At 37.6% G+C, this 18422-nt stretch overlaps 2 protein-coding genes across 3 annotated transcripts in view; one reads left to right on the forward strand and one right to left on the reverse strand.

Annotated features, from left to right (window-relative positions):
* Nucleotides 1-18422, forward strand: part of VCL (vinculin) — a 100851-nt gene that overhangs the window by 55897 nt on the left and 26532 nt on the right. For both annotated transcript variants that reach the window (XM_069460745.1, XM_069460746.1), the window contains exons 5-9: nt 1667-1789; nt 3276-3436; nt 11162-11252; nt 12070-12217; nt 18069-18222. In XM_069460745.1, coding sequence (XP_069316846.1) covers nt 1667-1789; nt 3276-3436; nt 11162-11252; nt 12070-12217; nt 18069-18222 — 677 coding nt within the window. The remainder of the gene's footprint in view (nt 1-1666; nt 1790-3275; nt 3437-11161; nt 11253-12069; nt 12218-18068; nt 18223-18422) is intronic.
* Nucleotides 13671-18422, reverse strand: part of AP3M1 (adaptor related protein complex 3 subunit mu 1) — a 59250-nt gene continuing 54498 nt past the window's right edge. The window contains exons 10-11 of the transcript XR_011231666.1: nt 17669-17803; nt 13671-13811 (exon numbers count right to left, since the gene is read on the reverse strand). The gene's annotated coding sequence lies outside the window, so the exon portion shown is untranslated. The remainder of the gene's footprint in view (nt 13812-17668; nt 17804-18422) is intronic.

The following is an 18422-nucleotide window of genomic DNA, read 5'->3' on the forward strand; positions in this document are numbered from 1 at the left end:
CCTGACCTCTCCATTCCACATTCCACAGCATTCCCTCACTGTCTGCCAGCTGGCCTAGAGTTCTTTATGACCTCTTAGCTTGCTAATTAGCCTGCCTACTATTATGGATTCATGCCCTAGCCCAAGGCTGCATAATATAATCAGACCTAGAAGGGGAGAAGAGCAATTGTGGTTAAATCTCATTTGGAAATGATTGTTTAGGCACCTGAGTATTAAATATTCAAAATAGGCAAACAGATACCAGCTTTTGATGTTACAGACATATAACATGAACACAAAGGTCCTTGAAGTATGAATGAGACCAATGACAAGACACATTCGACGTTTAGCTTGTTTAACTTGATGTTTACCACCTTATAGAATTCTTTTGTTTTATGTGAAATGTTGATTTCTAATTAACAGTATTTTCACGAGTTTCCAGTGTAGTTGTTCTGTAAACTTATGGTGGTAAAGAATTTCTCAGGGCCATCGTTGAATGACTTTTTTTTTTTTTTTTGAGACAATCTCACTTTGTTGCCCAGGCTAGAGTGAGTGCCGTGGCATCAGCCTAGCTGACAGCAACCTCAAACTCCTGGGCTTAAGGGATCCTACTGCCTCAGCCTCCCGAGTAGCTGGGACTACAGGCATGCACCACTATGCCCGGCTAATTTTTTTCTATATATATTTTAGTTGGCCAGATAATTTCTATTTTTAGTAGAGACGGGGTCTCGGTCTTGCTCAGGTTGGTCTCGAACTCCTGACCTCGAGTGATCCACCCGCCTCGGCCTCCCAGAGTGCTAGGATTACAGGCGTGAGCCACCGCACCCGGCCCTGAATGACTTTCTTTGATGGCTTTAGAGGAGTCCTCTTTAAACTTTCTCATAGCACTGGCAAAAGATTTTATTTCTCCAAATGGAATTTTATGCAGAATTCCACCATATAAAAGTCAAAATGGAGCTACTCTGGGTGAAACAGGAGCAGCCCTATCTTTTTGCTTTCCTTTGGTCTTAATGGTCTATAAGACAAGAAATCCTAGGAGCAATTTAAAAATCAAAGCTTTAGAGAATCACATAGCACCTTTGAATAATAACCAAAGTAAATAAAAAATGCTAGTAGGCTGATTCCAAAACGCCAGATGCTTTCAAACACTGTCATCACTATAATTATTTTTATAATATTTCTATTTGTTTCTAATTATAAATGAGAACATGCTTATTTTGGATGAATTTGAGAAAGTTCAGAAAAATGTAAAGATGAAAACAAAACACATCATTGACATTCTGAGAACTTTTCCCAGCTACTGCATTCCGTGCTAGGCTCGCATGAGATTCTTACATAACAGCACAGTGACCACAGCGAAACCTGTATGCATAGTAGCCTGGCAAAATATTTTTCTCCCACTTGTGAATTTATTTTTACAAATGCATATTTATTCATTTCAAAATTTCATGTGAATGCATTTATGTCAAACATGAAAATAATATCACATTTACCATTTACATTTAATAAATTTTGTTGAAAAGAATAAAATTACATAAATGCTAGAGTTCAGTGATGGTGTCTGTGTTTAAATAAGTGGGCATTCAGTTTGGACTTTCGTAGTATTTTATAATAGATTTAGGCTGAGAAAGCCAGACCGTGGATTGTTTCACTACTCACCCTGCGTGATTTCTTCCACGTGCCGCAGGAATGACTAAGATGGCCAAGATGATTGATGAGAGACAGCAGGAGTTGACGCACCAGGAACACCGAGTGATGTTGGTGAACTCGATGAACACCGTGAAAGAGTTGCTGCCAGTTCTCATTTCAGGTATTTCCTGCCTGTACTTGGTTGGGGGAAAAATGTTAGCATGTTCTAAACTCTGAGGTTCACTTTCTTTTGCTGCTTCACTGCATGTCCTTCAGCCTAGGGAAAAATGAGACCCGATTGAGGGTATTACACGATGGCTGCAGGTGATTGGCTGAGAGCCAGTCTTCATGTTCTCGAATGCTGTCCTTCTTCTGCTCTTCATTTCAGATTCCTTTCTGTGGCCTTGTTCTCTTCTCCTAAAGCTCTAACAGGCCCCTATCCTGTGAGATGGAATCTCTTCTAGAAACTCTAGTCTGGGACATTAACTTTTTACACCTTTATTTGTGTTGTAGAAAAATAATTAGGAAATAGAATGGATATTATAGAGCACAGCATGATAAAGAAATGAACTCAGATCCCTTTTAAAAAATCATGTTAACACAATTTTTTCTATAAGATATTTAACTATTCTCTAAATTATGAATAGATTAGTTCTTTTGGTCACGAGCTGGGATGACCTTCCCATTGAGCAGAGCCCAGAAATGCAAACATGGTGGCTGCTCTCTTAACTAGCAAAAGGGAGTTGCACTTATTGAGTGTCTAGTATGTGTCAGACACTTCATGGTTTACATAAATTATCTTAGTCAAGTTGTGGGTTAATTAGTTTAACTCTCAGAAGGCAGCTTTATTTTAAAAATCTTATGTATGATACATATCACCGTGACCTCCCAGTTACCTCCTTTGGTGTTTCAGGTAGTGGCTAAAAAAGGAGCTATGAGTGTAAGAGTTCAGAAACTCTAACACTAGAAAACAACAGTTTGTAAATAGAATCTTATAATCTCCATGGGAAATATGTTTTGAGGCCAACTGTTCTATGTGGCAGAAGGTTGTTGGGAAGAGAGTTTCTTTCTAATCTGGGTAACTCAATAATGTGCTAATCTTTGTTTATACAATTTTGATTATTTTATGGGAAGATATTTTCTTTCTCCATATTCTGTATTATTATTCTTATTTTTTCTTCTTTACTTTTGGGGGTTAGCAAGTCCCTGCTATATGCTGAGAGAAATCCTGGATGATAAACTTGACATTTTGGGATCTGCTAGGATTAGGGGCAGCAGCATTCACAGTTTTACTGATGGTTTTCATTTTGTCCCATTAGGTTTGTGGTGGATGGAACTGGTGTGAGGGCTAGGATGATAACTGACTTAGAAAGATATTAGATACTTTATGATTGTAGGTCATCAGTATATGTATGTTAAATTAATTCCGTAATCGTGTTGTGGTGTTTTGTATTTTGAGGTTTTTTGTTTTTTTTTTTTTTGTTTTACCTTGAAGGTTGCTGATATTGGAATTTTATTAGCAGACTTACAGTATTTGTTTTATATATTCTTTTAAAGACCTTAGAAGCCCAAAACGTGTTCAAAGTGTGGAATGTCTTGTGTGAATATTGTTATACAGCCAGATTAAATTCCAAGCTTAGTTTCTGATCTTTTGTTTATTTTTACAGCTATGAAGATTTTTGTTACAACTAAAAACTCAAAAAACCAAGGAATAGAAGAAGCTTTGAAAAATCGCAATTTTACTGTAGAAAAAATGAGCGCTGAAATTAATGAGATCATTCGTGTATTACAACTCACTTCTTGGGATGAAGATGCTTGGGCCAGCAAGGTAAGTGTTATTGGAGAAGAAATAAGCAAAATTCAGAACTGCCCCCTCCCGGGGACTTTGACTGTCACCTGTCTCTCATTCTATTTTGTTAATTGTTTGTAGCATAAGAGTACTCAGATATTGTGAAAGTAATTTTTTCCTCACTTTTGTTTCATGGGTTATTTGCTGCCTTTACAAATTTATTTTGTTCCAAAGTAGAACAAATAAATAGGCATGTGGGGTGAATATTGGTTGAAGGATGAGGTGTGTAGCTTTTCCTTCAGGCCAGAGTCTCCCTGGTTGGGCTATGGAGGAACTGTGGTATGTATGTTCTCCTGGGTGGGAGCTCTGCCTTTTATGAGCGTGGTTGTTGCCAGGTGACCAAGTAAGATACAGAATATGCCAATAATTCTGAACTTTATGGAAAACCAATCTCTGATCCAGAGAAATCTACAGAGGAAACTGTTGGCACTTCTATATGTTTCCCTTGATCATTCCATTTGCCCCAAGGAAAGTTTGTTTAAAATATTAGTGTTCACATTCAAAAGTCAGTTAGTTTGAGGGGTCCCTTCACCGTTTGTCTAGACTCTGTTCTTAGACTCCAAAGGGGCTGGTAGATTCCATCTAGAGCCCATCAGCAGTGGTTTTGTGTTGCTGCTGCTCTGGTCTGCTTCTCCCTCTGTAGTGACTGGGAACAAAGCTTCCAGGTCTGGGGGAACAGAGATATCTGGGTTTACACTTTCCTTGTGGGAGCCCAAGATGCAGACAGTAGGGGGACACACTGTCTACAGGATCTAGCTTACCCACATATGATACAGATGTCTCCAGGGCCACCAACATACAAGTAGCAGACTAAAAAGGGCATTTTGTACTTTGACTCCCATTGAGTGCTCCATAGAGCTACACTTGACCTCCGGGACACCCATAAGGTAAGGTAAAAGCTGGAGCCTAAAATCACCAGCCCTCTCTCTTACTGCCCAGAAGGCTAATTTAACTATGTAGAAGAAATTCGTCAGCTTATCTTAACTATGAAAGGCATTTTCTCATAGATGTGAAATTCTCAAATAGGTTCTACGAATGTGTTTGAAATCTATATGGTAAAATCATTTCAAGTCTTTGATATTTTATTTAATTTTGCTTTTGCATACTTGATAACTTTCACTTCCCTGTTATGACTTCTTTATGCATCTTTTTTTGTTCTCTTGTTTGTGTTATTCTTTTTCTCACGTTTAGAAGGTAAGCGTTCCCTTGCCATCTAGTTTCTTTTTCGCTTAAAAAGAGAAAAAGCATGTCTGTGAGGTTTTCTTGTGCTGTGTGCCGTGCCTTCTTCTGTGTGCCGGTGTGTAACACTGTGCTCGAACATGCGTCAGAATGTGACTTAATATGGGACTCTGGGCTGTGCTGGGCAGATTGTTTGACTGTGTCTCATATTGAGCTATTTCTTTGGGGAAAGCTAAAGGAAAGACATTACTGTGGGCTATTAGGCTTTCTATATTTGGTGGGTGCTTTCATCTCTTTGAGCAGGCTCCCGAGATCTTTTTGGCCTCGTCTTTCTCACTGACTTCATTTGAGAGACAGGTTTCCCCAGGTAGCTAGGTGAACCCTGAGCTACCTGTGGACCCTACTCCTGGGAAAGGAGACTGCCAGCTGAAGCTATCTCTGTGTTTGCCTCTCCCACCAGTCTGTTTTGCAGGCTCTGAAATTTGCTTGTGGAGATGCATCGATGGGATTTTAAGCTGTAATGATGGTGGATAAGCTAGAGAGCTTAGGTGAAATAGCTGTCCTCCGTAATAATCCTAGCCTTCAAAATCAAAAGGAAAAGCAAAGTAAAGTGTATCTAAAGGTTTTCCTAACTTCAGTCCATTGCCTACTGCATGTTCTGCTGTCTAAACTGTGAGTCAGTCATAGCTCTCCATGACCTCATATCCCCCTAACGTAATCTCTCTCCTTATTCTCTTTCCTTTGCTTCCAGCAGATGGGAAAGTAATAAGGAGGAACAGGCATTTAACCTTAATGTGTCTCTGTTTTCAGAGGGGGAAAGTCACCCATCAGTTAGTGAATAAATGTTTCTGAGCTTTATTTTGTGTACATGCCATCCGGAGCTTTTTCTTTTAACAATGTGGTCAGTTGAGTTTTTCAGGACTAGGATCAGGCTCTTGGGGAAGAATATACAAGGGAAACAGACCTGGTCCTCAACATGTACAGACTTGTAGATGGTCCAGTTTTATGCTGATCTGGGAGGAGATCAGTGTGTTAGGATGCTGCAAAACTAACATCAGAAATGAAAGAAAGTAAATTAAATTAGTTCAGCCAAAATAAGCTCAAGTACATAATGACATCAGCATAAACAAAGGATGTTCATATTTAAACCTGATTTTGCTTTTCTTATATATTTACCTGGATCAAAAATCAAAATACTATAAAAAGATATACATAACAGATTTTCCTCTCAGCCCCATTCCCATCCATTCTACCACTCCTCACCCCCTACGAGAAATCATTGTTATTAGTTACAAAAATATTTAGAAAAAAAATTTTACCCTGAAAATGGAAATTGGTAATAGGGATTTTGGCTATTTTTCAGTTTTGTAGCATTATGCATCTTTCCCTGCTCAAGTATAAGCAGTGAATTGATCAGACCTTTTGTCTGACTGTGGCCACCACGTTCCCATTCTGTTTAATGCATACAGTGTCTTTCACCTCCTCTTGCCCCTACCAATAAATAATTAACTTTGTCTTACCATACTTGTTTCATGCTTCCCCATTGGTGCAGTATTCTTCTGGAAAGTGATGGTTCCTCTAGAAAAGTGGGGGAAGAAAGTAAGTGGAAAAAATTCTTGGTAAAAGTGCGTCTTGCCAAATAAGTTAAGATTTTAAAGAGGCAATGCAATAGCTAATTATTTTACCTTTTATATCTATATTCAAGTTGCAGATTTACGAGTTTAAAAGTATCTTTGACTTTAAACACTTCATTTATTTTGAAAGTAAAAATTGACCCTTTCTTAAATCAGTGATCATTAAAAATCAAGTTAGCATTCTCCCTGGGAATACATTATGAATCAAAAGAATTTGAGTTGAGCACAATTCTAATTCTACCCTTTGTAAATTTAGTGCTCTACACTTATTTTTTTTTGTATTTATATTACTTATATTTTGATGCATGCTGAGAATTAAGTGGAAGGTGAGAGAAAATTAAAAACATTTCACTGCTAAGACTTTTTGGACCCCCACATAGGTGCTCCTGCAGCTTTGTACCTTGAGTCACTAGATACTAATATTCAGAATTAGAACCTGTGGTGAGTCTCCTCCTACTGTGGTCCCAGGCTGGTGGTGGGTAAAAGTTGTGACTGACTCAGATGTCTTACACACAAGATTATTATACTTAACCAAAGAAGGAAATATTGGTTAGAATATGCAATTGTGTAATACTAGCCCTTACTGTAGACCAGGGGGACTTAAGGGCTGATTTTTATTTGATTTTTTTAAAAATAAGGTTATATGTGAGCTTTTTATGAGTGAGTGTTCTAGTGTTTTATTTTATTTAGCAGCTAATAGAATGAAAGCTTTATCTCTAGGAGTTTGAGATAAACATTTCAGGCATTTATGATACTTTATGCCCCACCCTCCATAAGGAGAAAATCCTAAAATGTAAAAAAAGTTGTCATTTCCCTTCTGATCTAAGTTATCTTTAGTTGGTACATCTGATTGTGCTCTCATAGGTAGCACAGATTTTTAGAGCTGGGAAGGTATTCTTAGAAATAAGGAACTGAGACCCAGAGAAGGTAACTTGCCTGAAGTCTCAGGACTAGATAATTTTTTAATTTTTGTTTTTTTTGGAGACAGGGTTTCTCCCTGTTGCCTGGGCTAGAGTGCAATGGTGTCATCATAGCTCACTGCAACCTCCAACTCCTGGGCTCAAGTGATCCTCCTGCCTTAGCCTTCCCAGTAGCTGGGACTACTGGTGTGCGCCACCACACTCACCTAATTTTTCCATTTTTTGTGGAGACAAGGTCTCACTCTTGCTCAGGTTGGTCTTGAACTCCTGGCCTCAAGCGATCCTCCCACCTCAGCTTCCCAAAGTGTTAGGATTACAGGCATGAGCTGCCGTGCCTGGCAGGACTCGATAATTTTCTCTCATTGTTTAAACGTAATTTGTAAGATTTTGTTCTATTACCCAATCTATTCTTTCTAGAAACATCTTTGTTTAAAACATTGATTTGAGGGTGGAAATGTGGTCAGAAATGGAATGGAGTGGGAAGGGAGGTGTTAGTGGAAGGGGAGAGCATGTTGGACAGTGGTGGAGAGGGGTCCTTATTCCCAATATCTAAAGTTTTTAAGAGTCTGGGATTTCAAGACTTTAATTTTCTAAGCACAGTTCCTTTTGATTATCCATAGGAGGATCTCATTATTGTTCACAGGTGTTCTTGAGGCCTGAGTCAATATTAAATTTTAGGAGTGTTTCAGTCCCTGGGAAAGGCACTGTGTTTTTTCGTTTAAAACTTGAACTCATAAGAGTTTTATGGTGAAAAGAACCATAGAGGGAGGAAACCATATAGATTCCTGCCAGCTGTCCCCAAAGCTGCATGGCTAGATCTGGTCTTTTTATACTCAATTCTTAAAAAAAAATAAAGCCCAAACAGGTAAGAGATTCATGGAGACTTTTCTGTTTCCCAAATATGAGTTTTTATGAAGAATAGTATTCAAATGAAGGTACAGTTTTTTTTCCTCTTCTGTTTCATACCCAGATTGTACTGTAGGTACTTAGAGGCTTACGTGACAAGGTTTAGCAAAATGCTTTATGGTACACAATATGGTTGACCACAGGGCTATGGTTAGTTTCACCCTTTATAAATATTATCTCCAGATTGACTTCTAGTCCCAGTTGTCCAGTGAATTTGTTTATATCATATCTGATGTTTGTATACTTCTAATGTTGCTTATGACAGAATTCTGTCGATTCTATCGTAAATACTACCCTTCAAAAGAAATACATATGAGATTCTTGGGAGACCAAAATATTTGTTCCCATAGATATTTTGTTTTTAGTAGATATGACTTTCAAATATATTGTGTTTAAATTCTGCTGTGTTTTACAAAGAATTTAAGGTGGCCCTTTCAGTGACTGTTTTAAATCTCCATAATTATCTAAAATTCATGCTATTAAAAACTTAGGTAACTCATTGAAATTCCCAGTTTTAAAATGCAGCTTCACTCCAAATTTGCCTTAATTCCTTTTAGGGGAAAATGAGCATCTCTTAATTTTAACTTCTTGATATTGTCACATCTCTCACTCAGGAGTAAATTACTCACTTCCTGAGAATCACATTCTTTCCTTGGAGTGCAGGGCCATTTGAGCTTTATTAGGGAGAAAAAAGAAAGGATTTTTGAGGATGCTAAATAGAGCAAAACTAGTTCCATTGTGTTTCAAATCGTTTTTTGGGCATTGGAGGATTATGAATTTGATTTCTAGAGCTTATTTTCTGTGTAGTATTAGCCAAAATCAAAATTGAGAAGGCAGAGATTTGCTGACTATTATAGAAGGTTGGCAGAATCTTTGGCAGTTCTCCTTGATAAAAGAAAAAAATTCATGAGTTTCATCTGATATAAAATAATGAGATTTGGAGTCAACAAACCAGAGATCAAATTAGGTTTCTAGGAATGAGTCTCTGTTTCTTAATTTGTAATATTAAATTATTTAATACATTTAAATTTGAGATTCAATGAGATAATAAGGTGAAAAGTGGCTAAAACAGAACTTAACATGCAGGAAATGCATGTTAAATTAAATGCATGTCAACTAAAGTTAGTTTCTTAACTAGTAGCCTTTCATGCTAGAGTAGACACAAAAATTTCTGGCCTTTGTTTCCCTTTCAATTAGATTTTTGAAATGCAATAGATATCTATTGGTTTTCTCTTTGAAAATAAAATTATATCATGAAAATGGTTATTAACAGGTTTTAAATTAAATATTTTTACATTGACATAATTCTTATGTATATGCATAATTGCATATACTTCCTAAGTAAGAGCTTGTGGTTTTTCAAAAATCTGTACCTACACAACTTGTGCTATACCCTGTAACTTGTGTTAGACCCTGAAGGCTATCCAATTCTCTGAGGTTATGAGTTGCCTAAGACTCTTTTAAAAGATACTAATTTTGGCCTTGCTAATTTAGAATTAAGCCAAAGTTGACCTTTGCTTTACTTTTGAAGGCAAGTTTTGCTGTACAAATTAACGTAAAACACGGTAGAAGAGAGAAGCAGATATTTAAACCATTTGAGAATCAAAACAATGCTACTTATCTACTTGTGGTAATTACAAGTGGATTTTGAAATAGATCCTCTTATAACCTTGCCTTTTATTGATAGCTATCCTAATTACATATAACTTGATAATAAATATTTCCACTTTTCAGTACTTCTTTTTTGTTGCTGTGGCTGAGAGTTTGCTATTTAAAGCCTTACATGGCCGAGGTTACAACAGGGGAACTATCTGATTCTGTGTAGATGGGGAAGGAGAAAATCCTAAAGCTGAGAGTCCTATCATTTGAGTAGGTACTTTGGAAAAGCCCGTGTCAAGCTGCTGACCTTAAGCCTAACTCTGAGTGCCGCCAGTGCTTATTTGTGCTAGTGCCGGGGTTGTTGAATTCAAAGTGGGGGATGCTCTTGGTGCCCTCATGTGGAAAACTGGTGGTATAACATCTTTAAGAATCCCAGTTTTCTGCAGACTTAGAAACTGAAGGAAGTCAGGGATCTAGGACATTGTCTAGAATTTTAGAGGTTAACTTTGTGCACTGATGGACTAACTCTGTAAGAGTCAGTTCCCTATGGTATAAAGGAGATAGGCAGTCTTTTAAGTTGTTAAATAGAGACTTAAGAGATGGCCAGTCTGTCAATTTAGAGGATGGACACATGAGTGTTTGTTATACTGTTCTCTGCATTTTTCTCTGTCTTAAAAGAATACATTTAAAATATGTATGTATTTGAAAGTGATTAGTCTGTTGTTTCAGCTCCCTATGCTGTATTCTGGAAGATTTTATGCTAGTCATCATGAATCCTGGCTGTAAACAATAAATTGAGACTTGTTTATTTTATTCTGTCTCTTCTTCCAGGTTAGGGATGGTAAGGGAACTAAGACTAAGGAATGGCAGGGAAGGCCAGGAAAATACTTTTTATTATATTACATTTAGTGGTTTATTTGTAGAGTTAAAATTAAATCGCTAGATTAATATTTTCAGTTTTTTTCCCAACCAGTAATTCCAAGTTGTTCAGATTAATTAAATATAGCAAAATATAATCTACTATGTATATTTCAAAACAAGACGTAAAAGGACTGTGATTTGTTGCACCACATACTAATGAGGCTTCCCTGAAGTGGGGAGGGCTTTGGCAAGGCTGCCGGAGATGACTGTTGACTGGTGGCAAGGCTGATAATAAGGCATGTGACAACAGGGCTTTTTCCTGCTGAAGACATTAAACATCTTTTGGCTTGAGCAATTTTACCAGTTTTCAGTTTTAGCAATAGGGATACAGGAAACAGAGTAGAATTAACTGAAGAATTGCATGCAAGATGCTGCATTTGGACAGAAATAAGATTGTGGTGTGATGACAATATTTTTAAGACTATTGTAGGACTGACTACCTTAGCTATTGTATGTTAATGCTGTAACATCTTCTCTGTCTTACTTTGCATTGTGGTATCTCAGTTTTTGCAAAAAAAAGTAATTGTGGGATTTTTCTTCAAAAGGACACTGAAGCCATGAAGAGAGCATTGGCCTCCATAGACTCCAAACTAAACCAGGCCAAAGGTTGGCTCCGTGACCCCAGTGCCTCTCCAGGTAACACTCTAATTCTGTTTTTCTGAGATACAGTAAGCTAAAAACCAAGCTAGCGAAAGAAAGAAATCCTCCCATAATGTCATAGTCCTGAGCTAACTACTGTAACATTTTGGGGCACACTCCATTCTCTGATAGTTTTGACTAATTGGAGCAATACTGGGCCTTAAAAGAATGAACGGCATAGACTAAATCACCTCTCATCATGGAGGAATAAACCACGTGGAGCTGGGCATTCTTTGTAAAATTGTTGGTTTACCCTTCTCTAAATCAGAAAGATAATTATCTTGAATAAAAGCTCTTCTCTTCTAGTTCCCATTGCAGACTTCCATTTATGTCAACAAAGTCCTTAATTAAGTAGATTAAATGGTGATGCCAATAAGAATTGGAAAGCAAAGTCGACTATATAAAGATAAGACCCAAATAGGTTATTGAGCTAGGCTTTATGGATTTCCCAATCTAATATTTATTCTGTTTTAGATTAATATTTGAATGAATGTGAAAAGCCTAATGGAGGTTGGAGGTGCTAAGTACTATTAAATTCTTAGATCCTATTTTCATCATCCATATTCTTACCACAAGGTACTTATGATAGTATCTGCAAATAAATACGGTTCCAAGTATCTTTTTTAGCAGTATCTGTGGTTGAAACCTCACTATGGTTGTAAGGGCACTGCTTGGCTGTTAGCTATCAGATCTATTGCCTTCTGTTCACTTGTCTTGTTTAAAATCATCCATTCCTTCATGAATGAAATGACTTGTAAAGTATCCTCTCTAAATAATGTATCAAAAATGTAGATATTGAATATCTCTATCTTAGGGGATGCCGGTGAGCAGGCCATCAGACAGATCCTAGATGAAGCTGGAAAAGTTGGTGAACTCTGTGCAGGCAAAGAACGCAGGGAGATCCTGGGAACATGCAAAATGCTAGGGCAGATGACTGATCAAGTGGCTGACCTCCGTGCCAGGTAAGGTCCTCTGCCCTTACAGAGCAGCAGTGGATAACTCATTCCTAACGGGGTGCCTCAGAAAGCACGTCTCTGCCAATTTTACTGCCTGATCTTTGGCTGATAGGTAACATAGATATGTTCTGTTAATTCTTTTGAAATTGAGGTGAACTTCCCCTTTGCTGAATGACTTTTAAAATATACAATTGCCTAGTAATAAAGTTGAAACTTATTCTGTAACTGAAATTGAAATGCAAGTCTGTTTTTTTGTTTCTAGCCATAGACTTATGAAAAGTAAGGGGCAGTGGTGAAGTCTTACTTGGGGTAGATATATTTTTATGAAGGATGAATAGAAAGGAACAGAGTGAAAACATTGGAATTATTTCATATATCATTTTAAAAATTATTTATTTAGGTTATCCTCTAAGTTGGTAATTTCTGGGCTTTTTTGAATTTCTGTTGTTTACCTAAAAGGAAAAGGCTAAAGCACAAAATGTTATTTAAAGGGTTTATTTGAGGCCAGGTTCGGTGGCTCATGCCTGTAATCCCAGCACTTTGGGAGACCGAGGTTGGGGGTTAAATTGAGGCCAGGAGTTTAAGACCAGCCTGGGCAATATAGTGAGAACCCATCTCTACAAAAAATAAAAAAAATTAGTTGGGCATGGTGGCGCATGCCTGTAGTCCCAGCTACTTGGGAGGCTGAGGCAGAAGGATCGCTTGAGCCCAGGAGTTTGAGGTTGGTTCCAGTGAACTATGATGATGCCACTGCATTCTAGCCTGGGCAACAGAGCGAGACCCTTTCAGATAAAAAAGAGTTTACTTGAGCCAAAGTAAGGACAGCTGCCTGGAAGACTCAGACCCAAGTAACCTTGGATATGAGCTCTGTTTGGCCTGTGTTACAAGCACGTTTTTAAAGGTAAAGAAAAAAAAAAAAAAAAAGGGGAGTGGGGAGAGGGATTGGGGTTATGCAAAGTTTTTTTGTCAGAAATTTTTACTGGTTAACACAAATAACATTAATAAGTGTTTGACTATACATTGTTAAGCTATAGGATGTGGGTTATGGTATCTAGTGCAGCATTATTAGGTTAATTTATAGCTACTTGTGGCAATAGCAAGCAGTTTCAAGAGGTGAATACATAGCTCAAAGGGAGGAGTGGGACATGATCGCTGTCTCATTTTAATGTCTCTCTGGGCGTGATAATTTAAAAGGACTTGCATTCCTCACATGAAAGTTCTTTTCTTTCTCCACTATTTTGCCATTATTTATTTGGTTTCATAATTGATTTACCTTCCTTATAACCTCCTCAAGTCTTGTCTTTTAGAACTTTTTTCCCCATGAATTAAATGTACATAGTTGCTATTAAGAAAACGCAGTATAATATAAATTTGTTTGGAATTCATCCATAGGGTTAATGGAGTTAATGAAGTTCTAAAAGATCTTTTTTTGTTGTTTGTTTGTGGAGACAAGGTTTCTCTCTGTTGCCTGGGCCAGAGTGCAGTGGTGTCATCATAGCTGACTGCAACCTTGAACTCCGGGGCTCAAGCGATCCTCCTGCCTCAGCCTCCCAAGTAGCTGGGAATACTGGTGTGCACCAGGATGCCTGGCTAATTTTTTCTATTTTTAGTAGAGACGGGGTCTCGTTCTTGCGCAGGCTGGTCTTGAACTCCTGACCTCAAGCGATCATCCTGCCTTGGCCTCCCAGAGTGCTAGGATTGAAGATCCTCATTTTTATGGAATTTTGTAGTATAGGCTTTAAGAAAAATTGAAGTACGATGATATACTAGTGTAGATGAAGTTTAATTTTGCTTTGAGAATGTCTTGAAACATCTTGCTATATTTGGGATACATGGGGTCTCCATACAAATAGGGCTCAGAAACACCCCCCTATATGTGCACCATTATACCTTTTGTTCTCAAAGTATTAATGCAACAGACTTAAGAATACAGATTTTTTAAAAAAATTTCAGAATATTGCAGGGGTACAAATGTTTTGGTTACATGTATTGCTTTTGTATAGTTTGAGTCAATGTTATAAGTGTGCCCATCACCCAGATAGTGTGCATTGTACCCGTTAGGTGTGAATTTACCCAACCCGTCCTTCCCACTCCCACCCACTTGATTTCTGTTGAGTTTTACTTCCATATGTGCATATAAGTATTGATTGATTAGTTCTCTTTTAATGGTGAGTACATGTGGTGTTTGTTTTTCCATTCTTGTGATACTTCACTTAGAAAAATGGTCTCCAGTTACATCCAGGTTGTTACAAAGGGTATCAGTTCCCGATTTTTTTAATGGCTGAGAAGTACTCCATGGTATACGTATACCACATTTTATTAATCCACTCATGTATTGATGGGTACTTGGGTTGATTCCACATCTTTGCAATTGTGAATTGTGCTGCAATAAACATTTTAGTGCAAGTGTCTTTTTTTAAATAAAATGACTTCTTTTCCTTTGGGTAAATGCCCAATAATGGGATTGCTGGATCAAATGGTAGGTCTACTTTTAGTTCTTTGAGGTATCTCCATACTGCTTTCCATGGAGGTTGTACTAGTTTGCAGTCCCATCAACAGTGTATAAGTGTTCCTTTCTTTCTGCATCCATGCCAGCATCTGTTGTTTTGGGACTTTTTGATAAAAGCCATTCTCACTGGAGTTAGGTGATATCTCATTGTGGTTTTGATTTGCATTTCCCTGATGCTCAGAGACGTTGAGCATTTTTTCATATGTTTATTGGCCATTAGTCCTTTTTCTTTTGCAAAGCTTCTATTCATATCTTTTGTCCACTTTTTAATGGGGTGGTTTGATTTTTTTTCTTGCTGTTTTGCTTGAGTTCTGTATAGATTCAGGTTATTAGCCCTTTATCAGATATATAGCTTGCGAATACTTTATCCCATTCTGTAGGTTGGTTGTCTGTTCACTGTATTGATTGCTTCCTTGGCTGTACAGAAGCTTTTTAATTTGATCAGGTCCCATTTATTTTTGTTGTTGCTGTGATTGCCTTTGGGGTCATCTTCATAAATTCTTTGCCTAGGCTGATAGCTATAAAAGTTTTTCCAATATTTTCTTCCAGAAGTTTTATAGTTTCATGTCTTAGGTTTAAGTCTGTTATCCATTGTGAATTGATTTTTGCAAGTAGTAAGAGGTGTATGGATCCTGTTTCAGCCTTCTACATGTGGCTATCCAATTTTCCCAGCACTATTTATTGAATAGGGATTCTTTTCCCCAGTGTATGTTTTTGTCTGCTTTGTCAAAGATCAGATGGCAATATGAGGATGGTTTTATATCTGGGTTCTCTGTTCTGATCCATTAGTCGATGTCTCTGTTTTTGTGCCAGTACCATGCTATTTTGGTTAGTAAAGCCTTGTAGTATAGCTTGAAGTCTGGCAAATTGATGCCTCCAGAATTAAAGGAACGGTTCTTAACCTTTTCTTAGACCAAGATCACATTTATAATCTGTTGAAAGCATTCATTTCTACCTAAAAAGATGCATATAAACATGTCCATACAATATGATGTATAATTCCAGAGGTTTGTGGAGTCACTGTAGCTCTGGAAGCTCCAGGGATTTCAGGTTGAGTCTCTATCTTGAAGGCAAGAAGAAACAGCTTAAATAAATGTGATCTCATTGAACTCAGTGAATCTTTTCTTCTGCTGAGAAGCAGTACCCTCCTCTACCCTCCCCCGCCTCATGAGCATGACAAGAACTTTGTAGAAAGGACAAAAAGAAGTTTTGTTCTCATTCGGAAAAATGCCAATACAGTTTGACAAGATTCTTGGCTCTTCTGATTTCTCACTTTTTGTGCCTTTTCACAGTGTGGTAGACAGTTTTCACATGGAATTCTCAAACACACAGTTGTATGTGTTTAGAAAAAGATGAATATGAGCAAGAGAATGAGGTACTTGTTATATGTGATTGACCATTAATCTGAAAAGAGAAAAGGCTTAGAGCAGTGATGAGTAGCTACGGGCCTGCTTCACAGGGGAGCCTGCACTATCTTTCACAGTGAGAGATCGGAAAGCTACCTCCCTGTTAGCCCTTCTTAAAAATACCCAGCCAGTTAACATTTTAGTGGCTGAAATGCAGTGACAGTGTCTTCATTGACATTTTTCTGTTCAACCATGCAGGGTTTCTAGTTGTAAGTATGTATTTTTACCCACATGGGACTCAATAAACTTTTTATTTTGAATGAATAAACTATGTTGCCCATAAATATTTTTACTTTTTCACAGTTGGACTCTTATACCAAAAAGATCCCTCATCATGAATTACTAGCTTTGAAGAAAAAAAGCAAATAAAATCATAAGGAGTAGGTTTCCTAAAAGTCTTCCACTCTTCTGCCATGTAGGCCTCAAGTCCAAGTAAAAGGTGTATATATACCTTTTATATACCTGGCAATAAATTTATGGAGTTCATTACCTCAAATACTGGTGTAGATGAAAAACAGAGATGAATTTAGAAAAGAGGGTAGATAAATGAATAACAGATCAATATTATTATGAACGGAAACAAAGATGTTTTGGAGTTTATCCTAAAATTAGAAGCTCAGATTAGTATGATGGGCCATGCCATCCTACCAAATGATAATGTCCCACCCCTATCATTGACTTTACCAGGCTGGGTGGATTAAAAAAATCTGAGCTTGTATAATGATGACAAATCTCACTTTATGACTTGGAAAGTCTCTTGCATAGAAAAAATAAGTTTCCATTAACTCCTGTCATTTTTGGTAGCAATAGTATACCATATCTGAGAGAGAAAAGTAGTGAAAATAGTTCTTTAGTAAATTGGTGGCAAACAATGGTTTCTTATCACAATGTGCTTTTTTTGCCCTTCTGTACTAACTGGTTTTGATATTTATAGGTTGCCTAGAACTAGAAGGTAGACATTTAAGATTATCATTAGGTTCACTATAATAATGATGATAATTCAGTAATAATAGTAAGGTATATATTTGTATTGTTTTATTGCCAAAGTATTTTCAAGTATATTATCTTGATCTTGAAGCCACTCTGTTAAATAAGCAGGGCAAGTGTTTTTACCTACCTTCATTATATAAGTTAAAAAACTGATGCCCGAGAAGGTTAAACATCATAAACAAGATTCCATAAGTACCAAGAAGTCAGGATTTGAGCACAGATCTGCTTGGTCCCAGTGTGGTATGCTTTTAAAACACTATGTGTGCTGCCTTCTGAAACATTTTCAATGTATACTTGCCTGTAAATAAGACCATTTAACGGGCTACTTATTGCTAAAGCACATATTACTATGGTAACAAAGCCCCTGCATAGCAATAAGATCACAAGCATGTTTTCCCACTGAAGTTTGGATTTGGTTATGTAATCACCACCAAGAGAATTTTTTTTTTTTTTCTTTTTAAAGAGGCAGGATCTCACTTCTGGGCTCAAGCAATCCTCCCACCTCAGCCTCCCAAGTAGCTGGGACTATAGGCATGTGCCACCACACCCAGCTGATTTTTTGTAGAGATGGGGTCTCACTATGATGCCCAGGCTGGTCTTGAACTCCTGGCCTCAAGCTGTCTTCCCACCTTGACTTCCCAAAGTGCTGGGATTACAGGCATGAGCCACCGCACCCAGCCGAGAATACTTATTATCAAAATGTGCTGGCCTGGTCTTCAAAGTGGTTATTTAATTCCATGAAGCTAATATGTATTTTTATAAGCAAAAGAGAAAGTAGATGGTTTGGGTGTCATGCTCTGTTTATTTCTTTTTCTTATCCTATCCCAGATTTACTGGTGAAAAGGAAAAAGACATGCATGTTAACAAAAATAACATGTACTGTGGTGTTAGGAGTATGATGTTGTTAGGTATTTGAGAGAGTACAATGACTACATCTGTCTGTTTTGAGTAGAGGACAAGGAAATTCACCAGTGGCCATGCAGAAAGCCCAGCAGGTTTCTCAGGGTCTGGATGTGCTCACAGCAAAAGTGGAAAATGCAGCTCGTAAGCTGGAAGCCATGACAAACTCAAAGCAGAGCATTGCGAAGAAGATTGATGCTGCTCAGGTAGCGATGATGATTTTCAGGAGGGTGGGAAATAAAAGAGAAAATGTTCCATAAATACCCTAATGTCCTCTCTCTCTCCTCATTTACTCTGGTTGGATAATGGTTGTTTCTAAGTGATGACTGATTCCCAGCAGTTACCAATGTTAACACCTCCTTTACCACCACAGGTTTAGACTAATGTTTATGTACATTTTGAAATA

The sequence above is a fragment of the Eulemur rufifrons genome, chromosome 28 (genome assembly GCF_041146395.1).
Source record: "Eulemur rufifrons isolate Redbay chromosome 28, OSU_ERuf_1, whole genome shotgun sequence".
In the NCBI taxonomy this organism is placed as follows: Eukaryota; Metazoa; Chordata; class Mammalia; order Primates; family Lemuridae; genus Eulemur; species Eulemur rufifrons.